Below are 22781 nucleotides of genomic sequence, written 5' to 3'. Positions count from 1 at the left end.
GATGTTTTACAATACTGTAGCTCATGATGTTGAAGGGTCTCTTATTCACAGAGGCACATAGCAGAGGTCATGGATTAGCGGACCAGGGTCCGGACCTGCTGGCTAATCTGGACCCAACCTCACTTTAAACATTTATAGATTATGTTGTCCAACGGCAGTGTCCAACTTCACTTGCGTCGCTTTCCCTGTTAATATGGTAAAGCCTTCCGGAGCGTCTGGGACCAGGCTACATGTGATACAAATTACTCAATGAGCTGTGTCAGTCTAGGTTCCTGCTGCTAGCTACTTTTAGACACAGCAGGCAAACCTGTGGCAAGCTGTTGGGAAAGAAGGAGAAGATTATGAGAAAAATAGAAAGTGTGGACTGCTGGAAGAACTGCTGTGAACTGGTGAAACAAAAGTAAAATGGCGTCCTTAAAGATGACCCTGCACGTTTAGAGTATGTTTGGCTCCACCTACTGCTGTGAAGCCGGATTCTCCACCATGAACATAATCAAAAATAAATATGGATCCAGGCTCAAAATGAGCACCTTAATATGTCCTTGAGAATAGCTTTGTCACCAATCAAATCCAGGTTTAAAGCCTTGCATGTCAGCCTAAAGCCCACTGCTCTCATTAAGCCAGAAAAAAAGAAAGAAAAAAACGGTCAGTTCAGGTGTTTTATAAAAAAAAGTCAGGTAATTGTCTATATACCAAACTGGAAGACTTTTTCACTACTTCAAAAAAACAAATTAGATTTTAAAATGGAAAAGCATTCTATTTTTTATATTTTCTATTTAAAAATGCAATGTATAACATGGATGGATAAACATCACATTTTATTGTTTTATTTATATTAAATTCAGTTTAAAGTAAGAGGTTATAATTAGAAATGTCTGTGGACCCTTACTGGTTGATGATTTTCTTTATTCGGACACCACAGATTCTTAATGGGTTACCCCTGGCGTATAGTAACTAAGTGCACTTACTTTGTTACATTGCCTTAAGATTTTTTTTAAGGATCTGCATTCCAGTTAGTACCCCTTCCCCAAGTATAAGTCGAGACTTTTATTTTACATAAAAATTTTACTCTTTACCTAAAAATCAGAGACACTGTTATTCGCTACACACCTGGCTAGAATTTATCTTGAAAGAATTTTTTTATGTGGAATCAGCAGAAAAACAGAAGAACTGCCCTCTGCCCTGGTCCACACTCCTTACTGGTTGGTGGTATAAAGCATCACACAGTTTTTTACCAACCACAATATAGAAATACAGGAGTAATTTCTTGTAGTTAAAAGGTTGGCTGTGAAGCTCAACACATCTCTGCTTCTGCAGCCTTTAACGACTTTGAGAAACTTCTGCTTAAAGTAAACCACAAGATCAACTTTGCCACCACTTAGATCAGATTGTCTTTTAAGAGTCACAATGGATTGAGAGCTGTGCTAAAGTACCACTGTTAAGTTTTTTTGAGTATGTCTTGTTAAAAACAAAAATGACCTAAAAAGTGATAAACCCAAGTTGCTTAGTTGTTTGTACTAAAGTTAAGTGATATTTATGTTGTTTTGCTTAAGTTTTTTGACACAATCCACTTCTGTCATGATTGTGCCCTTTGTGGACTTCTATTTAAGTTTCTTTTTTAATTCTCAGTTACACTTTGATTTATGTCATTCTGTTTATTCTCTTAATGCTTTCTTTTCCAATGTGTGTTATATTTAGGCAGTGTTTTTTTTTCTCTGCCCCCCTTGTGTCAGTCTTCTTTCCTTCAGCTCCCTTCTAGTTACTTCGATCCACAACTGCTCCCTATCAGCTGATTAGCCCATTCTTTGTTCTGCCCCCATATGTACACGGCAGCCTTACTTCTGTCGGTGAACCCCAGGGCAGCTGTGGTACAGTGTAGCTTTCTACCTTCAGTGAATGTGTGAATGACTGAATGTAGTGTGAAGCGCTTTGGTCAAGTCTCCTGACTTAAAAAAAAACGCCACATAAGTACAAGCCATTTACCATCCAGAAGTTTATTTGGGGGCTATTTCAAAGAATATTAGGGTAACATTCAAGCCCTCTGAACAAGAATGGAAGTTTGTTAACAAGGCTCCTATAACACCTAAATTCCCAAGTTCATAGAATATTGTCTATTTAATTAGGAGGGAATTCCCCCAAGCAAAACCATGTAAAATAAATTAAACTCTATTTTACAAGATGGGTCACTGCAGATTAAGTGAAACCAGTTCTTACAGTGAGCTTGTTGTTGCAACATTTTACACTTTTTAGGGTTAACTGTAAACCTAACTAGGGCTGCAACAACGAATCGATAAAATCGATAAAAATCGACTTTTAAAAGCGTTGGCAACGAATTTCATCATCGATTAGTTGTGTCGCGCGATTATTGCGTCATCCGCCGCGCCGTCATCACTGCCTCTTGACTGAAAGAGGAAGAAAAAAAAATATGGCAGAGCGAGTCAGCGCCGCAGGTGCAGTGTTGCCAACTCAGCGACTTTTCAGACCCCTCCAGCGACTATTTTTCAAAAAAGCGACTAACGACAAATCTGGCAACTTTTTTCGGTGTCACTGGCGGCTTTTAGAGACTCTTACGTGAAAGCATGTATTGTTCCTACTCTGCCGTGGGGCGCCTCCCCCACCCCAACCGCGTTTTCCCGCAGGAGTCCCTCTCAGCGCTGCAGTCAGAGCCTCAGCGTTTAGACTGCAAATGAAGCGCGCATGCACCGGGATTGACGGCGCAAATTGATCACAATAATTAAAATAGCCTGCGCTTTGTAAAGCGAAAAAAGTGATAACATGCAACTTTTTTCAAAAGAAATTAACATGGCACGGAACCACCATGTTTGTTTGGTTTTAAAGTGGGGAAACGTTACGTTAGTTTCTCAGGTAGCTCATCTGATGCTTTCCTTACCGTGTTAGTAGGTTACAGACAGTGATAAGGTTGGCTATTTATTTTACTTTTAATTTCATTTGAATTAGCTTAAGCAGCGTTTAAATTTACTTTATAAATAAATTAACTTGCAAATTATGAGGGCAAGGCTTTTAAAGTTTAAATCTTCTGGCAAAGATAAAGTAAAGAAGATCCTGCAATTTATGGAAGTAAAGCAGAATAAAATTCAGCAAGATCAGTAATATGTCAATGAATTATATGCCACATTCCCATGTAAATATCTGTCTTTGGAGGATGTGTTTTTTAGCACCCCTAGTTCTCTCATTTTTATTCCAAATACAATATAATTTTAATCACAGGGCTATTTTTATCTCTATGGTTCAGTATTTTCTCAAGTAGCAACTTTAACTGCTATACTTTCCTGTCTTAAAAGGCAGAACTCTTCTAGTCTAAAAAAACTCATTTGTTGAAATGGGGGGGGCCTATTGTTTGAACCCCTTAGGGGCTTTTAAAAACAAAAATGCCTGTCTTTTTTGCGCTTTATGAAACAAAGTACCCTATATTTTGTGGATGTACAGCTACATTTCTCATGTAAGTTTGCGTAGTTTTAACACAAACATTTATTTTTCATATTGCACCAGTACAGTTAATGAGCAACCTGTACTTGTGTGCTTGTTTGTTCTGTCTAAAATGTTTATTTTGGAATAAAGAGGTTAATATAAAAAATATTTTTTGTCCGATTCATCGATTAATCGAAAAAATAATCGGCCGATTCATCGATTTTTAAAATAATCGTTAGTTGCAGCCCTAAACCTAACATTAAATTACCTGTGGACTTCATTGCTATATTGTTACCACAAAAAAAAAATATTGAACACATGCATTATGTAGGGCCCTGTGAAATCTGTAGCTATTATTTTTTTCTCCCAAATTCCAACTTATGTTTTTATCAGTCCGAATTAGACTTTTAAACAATTATTTTTCTCAATTTCACGTTTTCATTTCAACTGTGTTCATTACCCTTAAAAGTATAAAAATACAAACTGATTGAAAATTAACAAATTATTGGCCACAAAATTCTATGACTTTCATTGTCCCAAATAAAAGACATTGCTTTGGTTCAGCAGAACATTACATTTGCAAAGTACCAAAAAAACATTCTTTATGTGCAAGGCCAAATCTCACATAAGTGCTTCAGAGTTGAACATGCTGTCTCAAAATACCTCGAAAAAAATTGCATGGCTTACAAATATATTGAAATAGTTTAAGACATGCAGACTTTTACATTCAAAAGCAATCTTCACCAGCATATTTAAAAACAATATTTTGAATTACTTATTTTATTGTGGTGTACTAAAATGACTTACCAACAACAATGTTCAGAATGCTGCAGTAAAGATCATCAGTTGTTTCGATGACCAACACATGTATATTTTTTCATTGCAATTTCTTCTGGAAAGCCTCCATATGCTGATCGAACAACTGAGGGTAGGTAGGTTTGACACAGGTTGCTTATGTGTTCTGGCAGCGCCCCCCCCAAAGTGCTTTATCAAAAATAGACAAAGCTTTCTCATTTTTCAAAAGGAAAGTCTGATTCCGCACCAATGGCAACAAAATTTTAATAAACTTGCTTCCACTGACATTGTTGAATGGTCAAGATTTTGCAGGCGCGTGTGGTTCACGCTAGCTTGCGTCTTCTTTCTGTTTCTCCTTGACCTTAAGTTGTTGTCACGTGTTCTTACGCTTCCAATCGACTGTGTGCTGACAAAACTTGCAAAAAAGTTGCTCTTTCAGATTCATCAAAAATCACAGGGATATTGTTATGCACTAAACTGCGCTAAATCTAAAAAATTTTTAGTTTTGGTGTTTTAGCGTGATTCTTCGACATGACTGACATTTTTTTTTTGTCGTGTTGAAACAAGTGCTCTCCCAGCATAACGATTTACGGGAGCAGGCAGTAGACAAAGACCTTAGATACATTCTACTTCTTTCCCAAAAGGCGGAATTACACAAGATTCTGTGGCCGTTTCTCAATATGCGTTCTTGAGTGTGCTGGTGTGCTCGTGACACGTCATCAGCCTCAGCCCGAGCACTGTTTCAAATGCCGAGAACTCTAGACTGGGAACACACCAAATTCCTGGATGTTGTTCTTGCCCAGCCCTCTTTATCGAGTATGCATCAAAGCAGACTTGTCCGTTCTTGAGCTTGACAGCTGTCCCAGCATGCACTGCGGCAGCAGCTTTCAATGAAGCGCTCCATTTAAAAGTTCAAAGTTCTCTTTTCTGTTGCTGTTGTTCAATAATAGTACGTTTTAAGATAATTTGAGGCGAGAATATTATACTTTAAAGCAGGCATCCCCAAAGTCGGTCCTTGAGGGCCTCTGTCCTGCAGGTTTTAGAGGTTCCTCTGCTCCAGCACAGCTGATTTACATTGATAGGTGAATACCAGGCATTTGCTGAACTGCAAGCATCAGAATCAGCTGTGCTAAAGCAGAGAAACCTCTAACACCTGCAGGACAGCGGCCCTCGAGGACCGACTTTGGGGATGCCTGCTTTAAAGCGTCACTATACGGTCCAATTACCGATTTAATGCGTAATTAAAAAAACGATTTCTGAAGTTGAGAGGACCTCTGCAACCAGCGTATCCCCGAGGCTAAAGGAAGCCAGGGCTAACTGCAGCCCATCTGCAGCAGCCTCCTCTCTGCATAGCCGTGTGTGAAGGACCGCTGACTCTGATGGCATAATTTTTTTATTTTTTTTATTTAGCAAAATGTTCATTTGATTTGTGTTCATCTGACTGTCTGAATTATTATTCCCCAACCAAATGAAAAAAGTAATAACTTATTATTGTCTAGAGACTATTAATAACAGGAGGTAAAATGTAGCTCTAGATGAGCTGAGCGTGTAGTGACGTCACAAGTACGCCTCTGTTCCAATTGACCCAGATTTATGCTGCATGCTCCCATTCACTCCAAGTCCAGACTTTCCTGTGTACTTCTCAAGAATATACTTGGGGAGAACACGAGTCCGTACTGGCGTTCTAGTGAATTGACAAACGGCCTTTGTTTTGTAAAACGTTCCATTTTATATGCTGAATTCCCTGATTGCGTCTGCGTTTTCCGCATCACAGAAAATATAGTGCCCTTATGAACACATCTCCAATCTCTTGTACTGCTGTTTCATCAGATTTAGGAGGCACTTGTTTCTCTTGTTTAATCCTTTTTTTTCCTACCCTGTTTTGAAAATATGGTTAATATGTTATGGTGTATATTTCTGTTAAGATGAGCCATGAAGTTTGATGAGTATAGAACACCTTCTCCTGCACTAAAGAGTCAGCTTTAAAATGTGACTTGTATATTTGACTACAGGGAGGATACATTTTCCCTATTTCTCATTTTTTTATTGTTCTTCTTCTTAAGAAGCCTTAATTTTGAGTGATCCTGACCATGGATGTCATGTCCAATAAGCCCTAATATTCCCCTTATCAGAAGGTGTGGTGAGGTTGTTTAAGCCTCAAAGCACTATTTCGTTGACCTCTAACCTGCTGGCAAATTCAGCAAAGAATGCATGTGACCATCAGCAAACAGTAATTCTTTTGTGCTGTTCAATAACTATGTATGCAGAGCAACATATTTTGTGCATACTACTGCATAGCAGCTAAAACTTGTACTGTCTCTTAAAATATCACTTTATAGGAAATTAACATTTTTGGTGCACTTCTGTTTGTTGTTTAAACTTTTGAGGCAATCAGTAATGTGTCCTCTCAATTCTTTGGAATTACTATTGCTGATGTTTAGCCTTGAACTATATATGGCTCATTGTTAAAAGGCATTTCAATCTGAAAAATCAGGAGCAAAGAATAGGGCTGTTTCCCCCCCATGCCTGAAACTGGTGGTGGACTGGAGATAGATGAAGTTGGTCAGTCTGTAGACTGCTGGTTAGTGAGACGGTATGCTGAGCTTTATAGCGAGATCCAGTGGACTGCGTGAGCTCATGCTAGAGCTTCACTCAGGGACCTGAAAGATCGAAGTCCAGTTTTGATAACACAGGTTGAGAGAACCTGTCCATGATGAGCAAGCATGATGCGACAGTGGAGAGGAAAAACTCTTCTGCCAGGCTGGTTGAAATCAGAGTCTGGGAGTAATGAAACTCTGAGGAAGTTTAGCTACGATGGCAGAGGAGGGGCTGGAGGTGGGTTAAAACGGGGTCATCTGAATAAAGTCACACAGCGCATCCACCACCTGCGTAATAGGAGCAGACAAGTTGTGGAGGCCTTTTAAGATTAACTTTGGATGCCGATTGGCTTTCGGGGAGGTGTGGTTCGAAGCTGATTGGCTGTGTCGTAGGTGGATATAGAGAGCAATCAATTTCTTCAGTTGAACTTCCGCTTAGGCTCCATTTTTCTGATTGGTGAAAAAAGTTAGAAAAGCATTTGTTTTCTGCCATACCAAATGAAGTTGAAATTAAACAGGTTTTCTTATTAACCCCATTAACCTCTGGGTGGTCCGGGCGAGTCTTTCAGATTTAATTTTTGCACAAGCTTCCTTTTTAAGAAATCTCTATATCCACAAAGATTGAATATCCAAGGAGTACATGGTGGGCAAGGTGTCTTTCATAAAAATTGACGATGATTCTAAAAATTAATTGATCTGTCCTAAATATTGGAGGCTTTTTTTATATGCTTTTTATTTTACTAAAGAAGGTGTATGGCTTTATCCACTTTGACCACACAAAGCTTCAGATTTTCTCTGTAATGTATAGCTGAAGTATTATTATTGGAAGTACTCTTGAATAATTCATATGGAAGTTTGACCTTGTGAATAATGATATAACAAGTCTGGGATGATCAACATGTACAGTTTTTGCCAGAGACAACTTGTTTTGAATATAACCTAGCAAAACACTTCCAGATGGGGTTTTCTGCTGGCCTACTTTTCTATCTTCTGTTCTGATTAACAGATGGCAGAAAGCTGGCACAATCAGCTACTTTGCATTAAAGTGCTACAGATTTGATGGTGTAGAAAGTAACTCACTGAGGAGCAGCTGGAGCACTGTAAATCTTAGCAACACCAGCAGCTACAAGAGGAGCAACCACATGGTCCACTCACCCTACTGCTCCTCTGAAAAAAGTACAGTATCCTTCACTAAATGACTTAATATTCATAAAGATTAGTGTGACATAGCTTTATAATCTGTCATATCATGATTTGCAATGACTGATCCTGATGTTTAACACTAGATTATAGTTGCATAAATATATTTTCATACTTGCTTTGATAAATAAGTTAATTTTCATATCAAATACTGACACTAGAGCAAGACATACATATAAACAGCATGTAATCAGATTGACAACATGACATTGGACAAGTTGTCTGGGGGGTTTTATCAAAAAGAAGTGACTGGACCTGTCAGGCTGTGTCACGCCACCAGCTGTGAGGGCCTGGCTGACATCCAGTGTGACACCACCCGTGGTGTTTTGTCATCTCTGCTCCACAAACACTGCAAAGTAAATGTGGTGGACAGGTATTTTCACAACACATGATCCTCAAAATTGTTCTAAATGCTATAAAAATAAAAGGTCTAGACTTTTAAGATTGCCATTCCTCGAAGGTTTCAAGGGTTTTAGAAAGGTTGGGCAGATTGGTGGTAAACATAACTGGATGTAAGGTGTTCAGCAGTTGCAAGTCATGGGCTTGTACCTACAGGGGGTTCTAATATTTTTGACTAAATAAGACTGAGCTTATTTAAACATCATAAAAAAAAAAAAAGCACAAGCAAAACTTTTTTTTTTTCTTAAAAGGGATTTAGAAGAGCCCACTGCAAAGAATTAAGCTGGACGAAGGACGTTGTGTGCCAGTTCTGAGACCATCTCAAAGGAATTTTCTACCCAAAGGGGAACTTTCTAAGCCTAATAAGATAATTGCACAGAAGCAGAGGAATCTGGGAATAACCTTGGGTTAAACACAGAACTGCAAAATTAAAATTACACCGTGGGTATGATTGGGGGCAGTTGTTCTGGGTATGACCAAGAACTTTTTCTTTTTTTTTATTGTTTGGAAAAAAAAACAAACACTGTTTTTTAAGTTAAATTCCTATTATTACTTTCTTCCGAATATCCACTATTGGTGAAATAATTCCTCCTGATGTTCCTTAAAAATGGTTATGCTGCTGACACAGCGTCTTAGCTTATCAAGCTGCGATACATGTGGCTTGCTTAGCTGCAGGTAGAGGCAGGGAAATACAGAACCACAATTTCCCCCTCTGTCCTGGGTCAGCTTCAACACTTTAACATATGATGGCTCTCAACTGAGGAACGCGCCTCAAGCCGCAGGAACAGCTTAGCTTCCATTTTGCTCACCTGCAGAAAGTCTCTATGCCGGTGGTCACAGCTTGTAACCGCTCTGATGGTGCAAAGTAGTTTCTGTCAAGGATTTGATTATCTTTCCTAAATGAAATGACCAACAGGTATTTTAGACAGCTTTCTGTATTTATATATATATATACAAAGAGGTCAATTTGATACTTCAACTTTTTCCAGAATGTTTTTAAACTGCAGTATCTATACTTCTACTTAAGTAACACGTGTGTGATATATATATATATATATATATATATATATATATATATATATATATATATATATATATATATATATATATATATATATATATATATATATATATGTATACTGGTATATTTACCCCTGCTTAGGTGGGCCAACCGAAGGCCAGGACACAGGGTAAAGACTGATTTATACTCAGAAACCAGGTCCTCTGGCAGGACCAATTGGCAGTTAATTGTATGCTTATTTATTTTTGGAACATTTATTTATTTATGTATTTATTTTTAATTATGGCAGGATTGGTCCTCTATACTCTGTGTGTGTGTTGGAGTTAACGCAGATATAAGCCCCTGTCCGTTCCGCAGACACTTTGGTGCACCTCTCCAAAATTGTAGGAGGCTGCAGACAGGAGGCCTCTGATTGGTCAAATCTTTTTTTTTTTACAGTGTCCTGTCTGGCAAGGTGGCAATAAGAATAATTGTCTTGATGCCAAAAGGAGCCCAACAGATTTTACTTTCACAAGTGTAGCGGTATCGCAATTGCCATACTGCTCCACTTGTTTCATGTATATAAATTGCTTTATTATAATTATGCAGGGAGTTTTACAGTTCATATGGACACTGCAATGTAAGTAGAGCAGAAAAACAGAAGAAGAAGAAGAAGGAAAAAAAAAAAGAAAAAACAGGACAAAAGATGAAAGAAAGAGGAGATAGGAAGGAGACAATGACAAAACATTTTCAGTCTGCTTCAACACCTGTAATGAGATGGAGAAAAAAAAAAAAAAAAAGAAAAAAGAACAGCACAACCAAAAAACATGGTACGAGATATACAATAAAGCAAACACCTTGAAACTATCGCTAAAGTAATATTATTAAGTCTGACATGTACTCTGTGTTACCTGAAGATATGAATGTGGGGTTTCTGTTTGGAAGTGAATCTCTAAGTACCTGAAGCCTAGCACCTGTAGTTGTTTGTGAGGGTGAACTTGTGCATGTAAAGTTTTATCCATAGAAAAAATGCTCAATAGTGGTTGTGGAGAGCCGGAGAGGCACACCCCCCAGAGCACTGAGTCCAGCGCCGGGAGACCCAAAGCCCCAGGCGCCCAAGGGGACCCCAGAAGCGAAGGCACCAAGGCGGGGCCAGCCCCGGAAACCAGACCCCACCAAGGCAGGAGGAGAGACAGCCACGAAGAAGCCCCCCAGCCACCGCCATGCCGGCGCCCCGGGGAGCCGCGGGGACGAGTCCGCGGGCCCCGCCGGCAGCCGGCCACCCCGAAGTAGGGCCGGGCACCGAACACCAGCCCCCCCACGGCGCCGACCGAAACGCCCCAGCCCCACAGAGCGCCGAAACACGCCCCGCCCCCCAGCACCAAGCCCCGGCGACCGGCCGCAACACCCACCGCGACCGCACCACCCAGGAAAACACTCAGGCGGCCCCGCCCCCGGCCGGGGCCCATGCGCATCCGCCGCGAACCGGCCGCGAGCGCCGCGGGACCCCCCCCAAAACACCCCCCCAACCAAAAGCGCAGCCCCACCCCACCAAGACCTATGCCAACAGCGCGCAACGAAACACACCGCGCACAGAATCAGCCCGAGAGCAGAAAAGCCGCCCGGCGCAAAACCGCAAGAAGAGCAGACCGCAGCCGGCGCAACCACCCCCTCCAGCAGCCCGAGGGGCAGCACAAAGCCAGAGCGGAGCGAACCGCGCCGCTCCCCCACCGGACGAAGCCAAAGCAGCCCAGCCACGTCCGCCGCCCCCCCCGCCGCCCGCACCAGGCCCTGACACGCGGCCAGAGCAGCTCCGCCGCCCCGGCCCCCCACCACGTGCCGGCCATAGCCACTCCAGGCCCCCACCCGCCCCGCAGCCCCACCCGCCGCGATCAGTGGGAACAGAGCAGCCCCGCCATGCCTCCAGGAGGGAAAACCCACCCGAATACCCAGCCAGCGCAGCCAGCCCGCCCAGACCGGCCCCCCAACACTACCCCCGCCGGAGCCGCCCGGACCCCCACACACCAGCGGCGCGCCGCCAGCAGGACCCCCACCCAGCAGGCCCACCCGCCTCCCGAGAAAACAGACATGCCAAACCCCCCAAAGAAAAAAAAAAAAAAAAGAAAAAAAAACATAAATAAATAGGTAAATAAATTAATTAATTAATAATTACAATTAAAATAAATAGGCAAGAGGAGAAGTGCGAGCGGAAAAACAGGACCCAAAACAGGACCCAAGACCCGCACCCCACCATGCCGTGCAGCTCCCCCCCCCCCCCCCCCCCCCCGAACCGATACCACAGAACCGGCATAGGAAAGAAACACCGCCCAGGAACCGGCATCGTAGCAAAGGCACCGGCACCAACCCCGAAAATCCCCGAACAACACCCAGCCCCACCCCGAAGCGGATCCAGTCCCGGGCCCCAGGGATCCGAGGCCCCAAGGTCAAATCTTGATTGGTCAAATCTTCATCCGCCCTACACTATGCATATTTTCTGTTCGGTACCTTGCTGGCTTGTTTTGTTTGTATGGTCACCCTTGTGGAAAACAACTCATGAAGATGTACTAGCTAGAAGAGCGAGGTACGCGATAACGCTGGGACCCTTTTTAAAAATTGGGTATAAATCAAAAATATCTGCGTCATACCTGCGACAAGCTCACTGCAACACTGCTGTGGGAGTATAACCAGCCCTTTAACATGTCAGAACAGCATGTGCTGTCAGATCAGCTCAGATTGTTCTAATAGTGATGTGCGCACATGTGCAACAGAGAATTATTCTCACATTAAATTTTAGCAGCATGTACCAACCTACAAAAACATGTTTATTTTCACTTTAAAAAAACAAAACCAGCTTTGATTATACTATTATTTCTTGGATGTTGAAACGACCAGACATCATTGACGTTTCTGGGATGTTGAGAAAAGAAGCCTCTATATCTAAAACCATATTAGTCAATAATAATTAAAATATGTTATGGGAGTGCAGGTGGCGCAGTGCTCAGTGCGCACTACCCATGTACAGAGGCCTTAGTTCTCGATACGGCCAACCCGGGTTTGAATCCTACCTGTGGTCCTTTGCCGCATGTCTCTCCTTCTCTCATACCCCCCTTCCTGTCAGCCTACTAACAGAAAAACAAGCCACTACTGCCATAAAAACAAAAAAATATATATGTTACTTAAGTAGTAAAAAACGTGTATGCAAAAATAGATTGGCCTGATAGACATGATTGGCCTTTAGTTACCATGAAAACCAGCACTGAAGACTTAACATTTCAGGCTCATATTCAACTTGCATGTCCAGCTGAGAGGTCTGTAAATGTCTAATGATTTGATGCCAAAAATAACTGCAAAGGTTTGAAAGTAACTTTAATGTGATTCTATTTTTTAAATTGAAGAAATTTAATAATGATTCTTAACTGTGTGCATACGTCATAGAGAAATACATTTTCATAAAAAGTAATGTTATAAAAAGGAATGTCTCTTTATTTTTCTGGGTCATGTCGATATTCATTTCAAGCCACAGTGGAAAATATTGCTCTTATTAGATTTACTTCTACCCAAACCCTAAAAGTAAACAGTTAAAAGTGCAGAATTGCAGGAATGGTAAAAGTGACATAGCACTGGGCCATATCTATCCTGAAGCCAAATGAGAACTCGGAATGATGCGTCAATCACAGAACTGGCCACAGTCACAGAGAGATACTGAGAGTGAGAGTCCGACGAGCAAGGTGCCCAATGGCATATAACCTTGAGAAGGTCAACACAGTGCAAAACCCTCTGTATCAGCACTTTCACAATTACAAACAGACATGGGAAGGACAGGATGCACCTTAAACATGGCTGTTCGCATGTTGCCTCAGTGTTTTCTGAATGCAGAAATTTCTTTTATTCAGCCAGCAAACAAAAAGTTTAAAAGCCCTCTACCACCTCCAAGATCATGCATATTTATTCCCCTGTTGTCAAACAGAAGGTTTTGCCAGTTAGCACATCTTAAATTTTTGTCTAGCTGCAAGCAGATGAGTGAAGCTAAGGGTTCAGTTACCAAGGAGCAAGGTACTTCCCTGCCTAGTCTGCAGAAATGAAAACAGTGCTAAAGGCAGGGTGAATATTATATTAAGAGGACTCATGCAAAGGCATTGCATGCTCATTCAGGAGGAATGAATCTTGCAAAGTCAATGACTCAATGAAGTCAGCTTGGTTTACTTTGATACATATCATTATTTAGTAAAACGTCCCTCACGTAGTCCCAGCTGGGTCATGAGTATCGGGGTTAATAATAAAAAATGTGACTTGGTCAAGGGTACAAAAATATCATACCTAATGAAAGAAAGCAAAAATGGAAAATATGTGTATCTAAATAAACTAAAATCATGTTTTAAAGTAATTTTAGGGAAATCTTCAGAATTAATATATTTTTTGTAATTATTTTTTGTTGTGAGGTTTACTTAGTTACTACCAATGTTCTGAAAAAAATATTTCACAAAAAACATTTCCACAAATGATGCCATAAAGGAATAATTTAAATCTGTTAACAACAGTGTTTCCTGATTACTTTTATAAGTCGTAATTAGTCGTGGTAACTATAATCAACAACTAATTGACTTAAACCTAGAAAAACTTTATTGTAGTTTTACACACACAGTTTCATTTAGTACAGATCTCAAGACATATCAATTTTTAAAGTGCAGCAGTGATAAAATGGAAACATAAGACTGGTATGTGATTTACAGATTCAACATTCAGTGCTTTTTAAAAAAAACTTTTTATACAACATTCAGTAGTCTAATGGCGGTGGGGAAGAAGCTGTTCTGGAATCTGCTGGACTTACATTGGGTGCTACGAAGTCCATGGTAGGGGTGTGACCAGTTGTGAATTGATCCTTAAAGCTGAGATATCACAAATAAGTACAATACTGTCTGGATGTTAATATATTCCATACATCAGACTCTGAACATGTCTAAATTGTCTTGTAGCTTACTTTGCAACTTAACTCACAAAGTGAGGTCTACAGAAGATGAGTTGGAACTTATTTGCTGTTCGCAATTCAACTGATCATCTGATCTTTGGATAAAACTTCTGAGATCTTCATTCTTGTTAAAATGATGCTGCTGTCACCGGTGATTTTAAGTTTTGGTTGATCCTTAAACATTTGTTTAAAAAACAGCAGCTGCTGCTTCTCTTAAGCCATTGTCAAATCTTCAACACACCTTTCTCCAGGGTAGAGGTGGTCATGCCTTACCTTGCTTTTTCTTATACCCATTTAATCAGATGGAGGTAACAGAAGTGTACTCAGTTTTCTGCATTATAATTATGGATTATATTTATGTGACTTAAATATATAATGAAATATGTAATTCATTGGTAAATCTGTTCAGTTTTTAATCAATGTAGATTATATTCAAAGACCCTTAGAACTTGATTAATTTCTCCATTATCTGATTTATAAACCACAGAACTGAAGGTGTACGTAATTATTTATTGGATAAACTGAAATACTACAACACTATTCAGAATCAAAATCATAGCTATCAGAAAACGCCCCTTCTTTCTGCCTAAAGAATTGTTTCCTGCATCTATTGAGGCTTGGACAGTTTTATTTCACTGAATTTACCTGCAAAGAAAATGGGAATATTCAATTTTATACAAAGCAATTATTTTTTTTTTTTAAGATTCATATTATTTTTTTTTTATATAGTTAAGGTTTTTCTAAAACGCCCTAGAGCAGGCTTACCCAAAGTCTGCCCTCGAGGGCCGCTGTCCTGCAAGATTTACAAGTTTCTCCGCTTCAGCACAGCTCATTTTGATGATTACAGTTCAGCCAAAGCCTGTTAATTAGCTGTCAATGGAAATCAAATGGAAATGGTAGGATAGCGGCTCTCGATGACGGTCTTTGGGCAAGCCTGTCCTAGAGTTAAGAGAGAATAGGTGTAAGCATCCATTCGTTATCTAAACATACTTATCCATGCAGTTTTTATGCAACCCTGTACCCACCAATAGTCAGCGGTAGAGAAATAGTTCTCTTTATGCACAGGACAAACATCCATGCACACACAATCTTACTCCTAAGAAAAGTTTGGAGACAAGAGCCTTGCTTCTTGACTGTGGGAGGAAGCTACAGTACACAGAAATAAACACTAAAGCTCTATGCAGAATTTGACCCCCTAGCTGCAGGACAGCAGTCCAACAGTTCCAGCAACTACACCACTGGGTAACAACGTGGGCTAAGTGAAAACCTCATTGTAGAATTGAGTACCAGACTAAAACCAATAAATGTATCATTTATCATCAAAAATCTTGCAATGGAAAATGTGCGTTGAGCAGGATTCAGCCTGCCTGTCCCCGGAGGATATTTCCCTCTCAAAAATAGATCTGTGACACCATAAACATATGTGTACAGTGTGTATGTATACATACCTAAAGTATCTATGGTCTCAGAACAGCAGCAGCTGCCCCCTATTCTTAATAGAGGTTGGCTGAATGACAAACATAAAAACACTAAACTTAATGAACATGCCAGGATGATCCCTGGCAGTGGAATATGCTTACATATACTTTGGAAAAACAAAAAAAAACAAAAAAGTTATTGCAGCTGATCTGTAGTTTTATAATTAATTATAGCATAATTCAGTACATGGAAAACTCTAAGCGGTTTACATGAATTTGATACTAAATTACAAGACAAATAAAAGCGCAATGAAAGCAAATAAAGAAACATGAATAACACAAATAAAACTGTTTGACCACATCCTTAAACTAATAATAACTCAGTTAGCAGTTTAACTTCTACAGTCAAAGGCAGTTCAAAACAAATAGTTTTTTAACTTTGACTTAAAAGAACTCAGGCTTTCAGCACTTTTACAGTCTTCTGGGAGTTTGTTCCAAAATAGTAAAGCGTAGGAACTAAATGCTGCTTCTCCATGTTTGGTTCTAGTTCTGTGTGTACAGAGTAAGCTGGAACTAGAACTACAGAGTGGTCTGGGAGGTTGATACACTGACAACAAATCTGTTATGTATTGAGGTGCTGATCCATTCAGTTATTTATAGACTAACAGAAGGATTTTAAAGTCTATTCTCTGAGATACATGGAATCAGGGAAAGGATTTCAGAACCGGGCTGATGTGCTCTAATTTGTTAGTTCTAGTGAGAAGACAGAGTTTCAGATCAGCTGCAGGTGTCTGATGGACTTTTTAGGCAAACCTAGAAGACACTGTTGCAGTAATCAATCCTACTAAAGATAAATGTATGAATGATTTTTTTTTTCTAGATTTTTTTTTTTCAAATCCTTCAATCCTGGAAATATATTTCAGGTGATAAAAGGCTGATTTAGTAACTGACTTTATGTGCCTCTAAAGGTTCAGGTCTGAGTCCATAATGACACTAAGATTTCAGCCATATTCAGGGGTTTATAGTTGTATTATCTGAAGCTGTGAGCTAGCTCTGGATCTCTCCTCCTTTAGTCCAAAGATTACTAACTCATTTTTCTTTTTATTCAGTTGTAGACAATTTTGGTACATCCACATATTGATCTGTTCTAAACATCTAGCCAACGCTCAGATGGGTTCATAGCCCCCCCCAAATGAATATGCAGTCCATTCAGTAGAAATGTATCTGAATATCGATGACGGCTGCATATTAATGAGCGGACCGAAACATTTTCCATACACTCGTCAGCTAAACTGAAAATTGTTAGGGTTTGGAAAAGGAAAAATGGAAAAGCGCATTTCACCTTCTATGCTGATCAACCTTGCGTGTACAAACACGTTTGCACTTTATTTTAAGATGTACAACCCTTCTGAAGATCAGGCCCATTGAGTCTATTGACACAATAACTCAAGGTTCATGGATGGTGTTGTAGGATTTCTGTCTAAAATGCAATATTTAGATTTAAAGAAAGAATATGTGTGTTCATAGCTAGAGAAGAGTCTACTGCGCTTTAGGCTCAACTAAAATGATCTCCTTGTACTCATTTAACTAATTCATGATTTAATATTATCTTCATCCTTAAAAAGGTTTGCACGTACTGGGTCAATAGAATGCTATTCTAAATGCAAAGAGGAAGGCCTCAGCATGGTTAAAGCCATGCAGGATGGGGTGCTTTATTAATATACACATATATATATATTTATACAGTGGGGCAAAAAAGTATTTAGTCAGCCACCAATAGTGCAAGTTCTCCCACTTAAAAAGATGAGAGAGGCCGGTAATTTTCATCATAGATATACCTCAACTATGAGAGACAAAATGAGAAAAAAAAATCCAGAAAATCACATTGTCTGATTTTTAAAGAATTTATTTGCAAAATATGGTAGAAAATAAGTATTTGGTCAACAACAAAAGTTCATCTCAGTACTTTGTTATATACCCTTTGTTGGCAAAGGGTTTGACAGAGATCAAACGTTTTCTGTAAGTCTTCACAAGGTTTTCACACACTGTTGCTGGTATTTTGGCCCATTCCTCCATGCAGATCTCCTCTAGAGCAGTGATGTTCTGGGGCTGTCGCTGGGCAACACGGACTTTCAACTCCCTCCAAAGATTTTCTATGGGGTTGAGATCTGGAGACTGGCTAGGCCACTCCAGGACCTTGAAATGCTTCTTACGAAGCCACTCCTTCGTTACCCGGGCGGTGTGTTTGGGATCATTGTCATGCTGAAAGATCCAGCCACGTTTCATCTTCAATGCCCTTGCTGATGGAAGGAGGTTTTCACTCAAAATTTGATGATACATGGTCCCATTCATTCTTTCCTTCACACGGATCAGTCCTCCTGGTCCCTTAGCAGAAAAACAGCCCCAAAGCATGATGTTTCCACCCCCATGCTTCACTGTAGGTATGGTGTTCTTTGGATGCAACTCAGCATTCTCTCTCCTCCAAACACGACGAGTAGATTTTTTACCAAAAAGTTCTATTTTGGTTTAATCTGACCATATGATAGTCTCCCAGTCATTGTCTGGATCATCCAAATGCTCTCTAGCAAACTTGAGACGGGCCTTGACATGTACTGGCTTAAGCAGGGGGACACGTCTGGCACTGCAGGATTTGAGTCCCTGGCGGCGTAGTGTGTTACTGATGGTAGCCTTTGTTACTTTGGTCCCAGCTCTCTGCAGGTCATTCACTAGGTCCCCCCGTGTGGTTCTGGGACTTTTACTCACCGTTCTTGTGATCATTTTGACCCCACAGGGTGAGATCTTGCGTGGAGCCCCAGATAGAGGAAGATTATCAGTGGTCTTGTATGTTTTCCATTTTCTAATAATTGATCCCACAGTTGATTTCTTCACACCAAGCTGTTTACCTATTGCAGATTCAGACTTCCCAGCCTGGTGCAGGTCTATAATTTTGTTTCGGGTGTCCTTTGACAGCTCTCTAGTTTTGGCCATGGTGGAGTTTAGAGTGTGACTGTTTGAGGTTGTGGACAGGTGTCTTTTATACTGATAACGGGTTCAAACAGGTGCCATTAATGAAGGTAACGAGTGGAGGATAGAGGAGCCTCTTACAGAAGAAGTTACAGGTCTGTGAGAGCCAGAAATCTTGCTTGTTTTTAACTGACCAATTACTTATTTTCCACCATATTTTGCAAATAAATTCTTTAAAAATCAGACAATGTGATTTTCTGGATTTTTTTTCTCATTTTGTCTCTCATAGTTGAGGTATATCTATGATGAAAATTACCGGCCTCTCTCATCTTTTTGAGTGGGAGAACTTGCACTATTGGTGGCTGACTAAATACTTTTTTGCCCCACTGTATATATATATAGATATAGATATATCTATATATATATATAGATATATATATATAGATATAGATATAGATATATCTATATATCAGGAATATTGTTAGTATCTTTACTTTGGGAGGATGGAACATACTTTTATGAAGATGATTTCTGGGACACCTCATGTAAAGTCCAATAGAACATGCATTTGAAAATCCACATCACCCAAACTTTCGAAGCAAAGCTAACTTTAAGCCATGCTGACATATATCCAAAAATTATTTGTCCTGGTCTTATTTTTATTAATGCTTTGAGAGTTTTATGGACGTTACCCTGACAGACATTACATAATGTTTACAGCTGTTACTCTAAGCCATCACTCGCTTGCAAATCTGCCTTACATAATCTGTTTGCTGGTAGCTGTAATTATTGAACAGATACAGGTTATATTTTGTAATAGTTTTTGTGACTTTGAGTGCCAAATTAGTTGTTTTTGACACTCCAATGGCCGTTCCGAAAGAGAATGCATTTAAATATTCCAATTAGTTGTAACATTACTAGTCTGTTTTTGTACATTGATTTTAGCTTCCTTGACAGGTAGAATGTTGTTCTCTACTTTATTTGATGCGCAACAGCACCAGCTTATGTTACCTAGCTGTATGAGTGACAGATCGAAAATTAGGGGCTACTTGTTCATAACGTTGAATCAGACTCATAAGCCCTGAATCCTCTTTTAATCGACTATCAGGCTTACCTGCTATCTTGTCTATAGATGTTGCAAAAAGTGAAATGTAAGGGCATTGCTCACCTAAAAGGGGAGTTGGACACTGAAACTGTTGGGCTCTTCAGCTTTTAATCGAAGTGGGTTTTTTCTGTTCTCCCTGCTGGCCTCTTGGAAGAGGTTTCGAAGCATCCAATGCAGGGCCAGCAGATTTTGCAACAGCTTCTTCCCCACTGCCGTTAGACTACTGAACGTTCAATAAAACAGGGAAGAAAAAAAAAAGGGCTGAATGTTGTAAAAATTCTAAAACATATCTCATTCTTGTGTCTACATTTGATCACCATATTTACATTTTATCACTGCTACACTTTAAGAAATGGAAATGTCTTGAGAGCTGTACTGAACGAAATTTCGTTTTGTATACACCCTGTGTGTACAAAATGACAAAGTTTGTCTATTGGCACATTTTTGTGTATCGTTCTTTTTAGATACCTCAAACCCTGCCCTACAAAATTATATTACATGTCAGCCTAACCCTTAAAAAGTGTTGAAGGTTGGAATGCTTGTCCATGTCTGTAACATCCACAATGCTGGGCATTTCTTTTCTCAAAATCCAAGTATTCAAATTTTATATTGCAGGCTTATCTTTATCTCAATAACTGTAACCAATATATATAATTTTTTGATTCAAATCAGTGCCTTGTCAGTGCTGAGCTCATTTTCCAATTATCTTTCTGAATGTAACATCCATAAAACTACAATTGCCCAGATTATAGTTTTCCAGCTTTTTAAAGATTATAGTTTTTCTTAATCAACATCTGCATGTGGGTCTGAGGTGTAATTGCACCAGGAAATATATATATAAATAGCAAATCATTGTTAGAATGAGCTCTGTTATCTCCAATTTCCATCCAGAAAGTTTGTAGTCTGGCAATAAGACTGAAAAATGTATATATCTACAACTTGTACAAAAGATTCACTAACAATGAAGAAATAAAGTTTTATTTTTTTATATCTGACTAATATTCTCTGTTCTCTGGCTGTTTATTTCATTTGTAGGGAACATCTTTGTGGTTAGCCTGGCTGTAGCAGACCTCGTCGTGGCCATCTACCCATATCCTTTGGTCCTCACCTCCATTTTCCACAACGGATGGAACCTTGGTTATGTCCACTGCCAGATCAGTGGCTTTCTCATGGGTGTCAGCGTCATTGGTTCCATCTTCAATATCACCGGAATCGCTATCAACAGATACTGTTACATCTGTCACAGCCTCAAATACGACAAACTTTACAGTGACAAAAACTCTGTCTGTTATGTGATTTTGATATGGATGCTGACTGTGGTTGCCATTGTGCCAAACCTGTTTGTGGGTTCCCTCCAGTATGATCCACGAGTTTATTCCTGCACCTTCGAGCAGTCAGCCAGCTCAGCGTACACAATCGCAGTGGTATTTTTCCACTTTATATTGCCCATTATGATTGTCACCTACTGCTACCTGCGTATTTGGATATTGGTTATACAGGTACGGAGACGGGTCAAGCCAGACATCCGACCCAAACTAACACCGAATGATGTCAGAAACTTTGTCACAATGTTTGTGGTGTTTGTGCTCTTTGCTGTTTGCTGGGCACCACTTAACTTCATTGGCCTGGCTGTAGCAATCAATCCAGAGGTTGTTGTTCCCCTCATCCCGGAGTGGTTATTTGTGGCCAGCTACTTCATGGCTTACTTCAACAGCTGCCTTAATGCCATTGTATATGGTGTGTTGAACCAGAATTTTCGGCGGGAGTACAAACGTATTGTGGTGTCAGTGTGTACAGCCCGCATTTTCTTTCAAGACAGTTCCAATGACGCAGGAGAGAGACTCAAAAGTAAACCATCACCTCTCATGACCAACAACAACCAGGTTAAGGTGGAATCTGTCTGAACCGAAACTCAGAGACTGGATCTTTTATGCTGGATTTAATTTGCCCTATTTTTTAGACTAACTGACAAATATAAACACAAACAGGCTTCTTTCCTCTGGGCTGTCAAGACTGTCACATTGTAAGGTGCTAAATGACCTCCAAAACAATCACAGTAAAAACTTGGGTTTATGTATTGTTTTTATAAAACACTTGGAGTTCTTGTAGAAAGTAAATTATGACTTTTTGCATTTTCTGTTTGGATTGGTGGTATTAATGTAACGTTCACTATATTATTATCGATTTAGTTTGTATAAATATATACATATATACATACATATACATACATATGGACATATACATATATATTAGGGCCACAACTAATTTTGCAAATCGATAAAACTGTTGATTATTTTTTTTAATTATTTGATTAATAATTGGATAGCCAAAGGTTCCTTAAAGGATATTGTTCACGAAATTAAACCAGGTGAAACTAAAACTTTTCCTCTTGTGGAGTTCTGGATTGAACATATTGACAGAAGAAAAAATTTTTTATATCTTAAATCCAACATGTTTATGAAGTTTTTTTTTTACAACTTTTATACAATTACTGCTATAAGTATGTTGCTCTCTAAGTTAAATGAATGTTTTAAAGTCTCTATACTCCAGTTAACAGTTAATCGATTGCTACTTGATTATTGACTATTATTTTAATAATGGATTAATCACAATTAATTGTTTCAGCCCATATATATATATATATATATATATATATATGTGTGTGTGTGTAATTTACTTTATTATTTTAACTCTGCTATAGCTAACGATATGAAAGTTTTAGGTTGTCTTTAGGTAATATTTTGGGTGCTTCATAATTACACATAAGCACAGAGAACAAACTGCTGGGTCAAAAGATAAATGGAATGTTGATCAGTATTGGCTTTGGATGGGCATCAATATGCAACACAAAGAAAGTGAGGACAATAAAAACTACTTTACAGCAGGTTGGAGAAAAGCAATGTTATTC

At 39.5% G+C, this 22781-nt stretch overlaps 1 protein-coding gene across 1 annotated transcript in view; it reads left to right on the top strand.

The window, feature by feature from the left end:
• Positions 1 to 21846, top strand: part of mtnr1aa (melatonin receptor 1A a) — a 61881-nt gene extending 40035 nt beyond the window's left edge. Inside the window, exon 2 of the mRNA XM_038270541.1 lies at positions 20909 to 21846. Within this exon, the coding sequence (XP_038126469.1) occupies positions 20909 to 21777 (869 nt within the window). The 3' untranslated portion in view covers positions 21778 to 21846. The remainder of the gene's footprint in view (positions 1 to 20908) is intronic.
• The last annotated feature ends 935 nt before the right edge of the window (positions 21847 to 22781 follow it).

This window comes from Cyprinodon tularosa, unplaced genomic scaffold, assembly GCF_016077235.1.
Source record: "Cyprinodon tularosa strain WSP-4 unplaced genomic scaffold, ASM1607723v1 ctg766, whole genome shotgun sequence".
Lineage (NCBI taxonomy): Eukaryota > Metazoa > Chordata > Actinopteri > Cyprinodontiformes > Cyprinodontidae > Cyprinodon > Cyprinodon tularosa.
The sequence above is the reverse complement of the archived record's forward strand: the minus strand, read 5'-3'. Positions and strand labels throughout refer to the sequence as shown.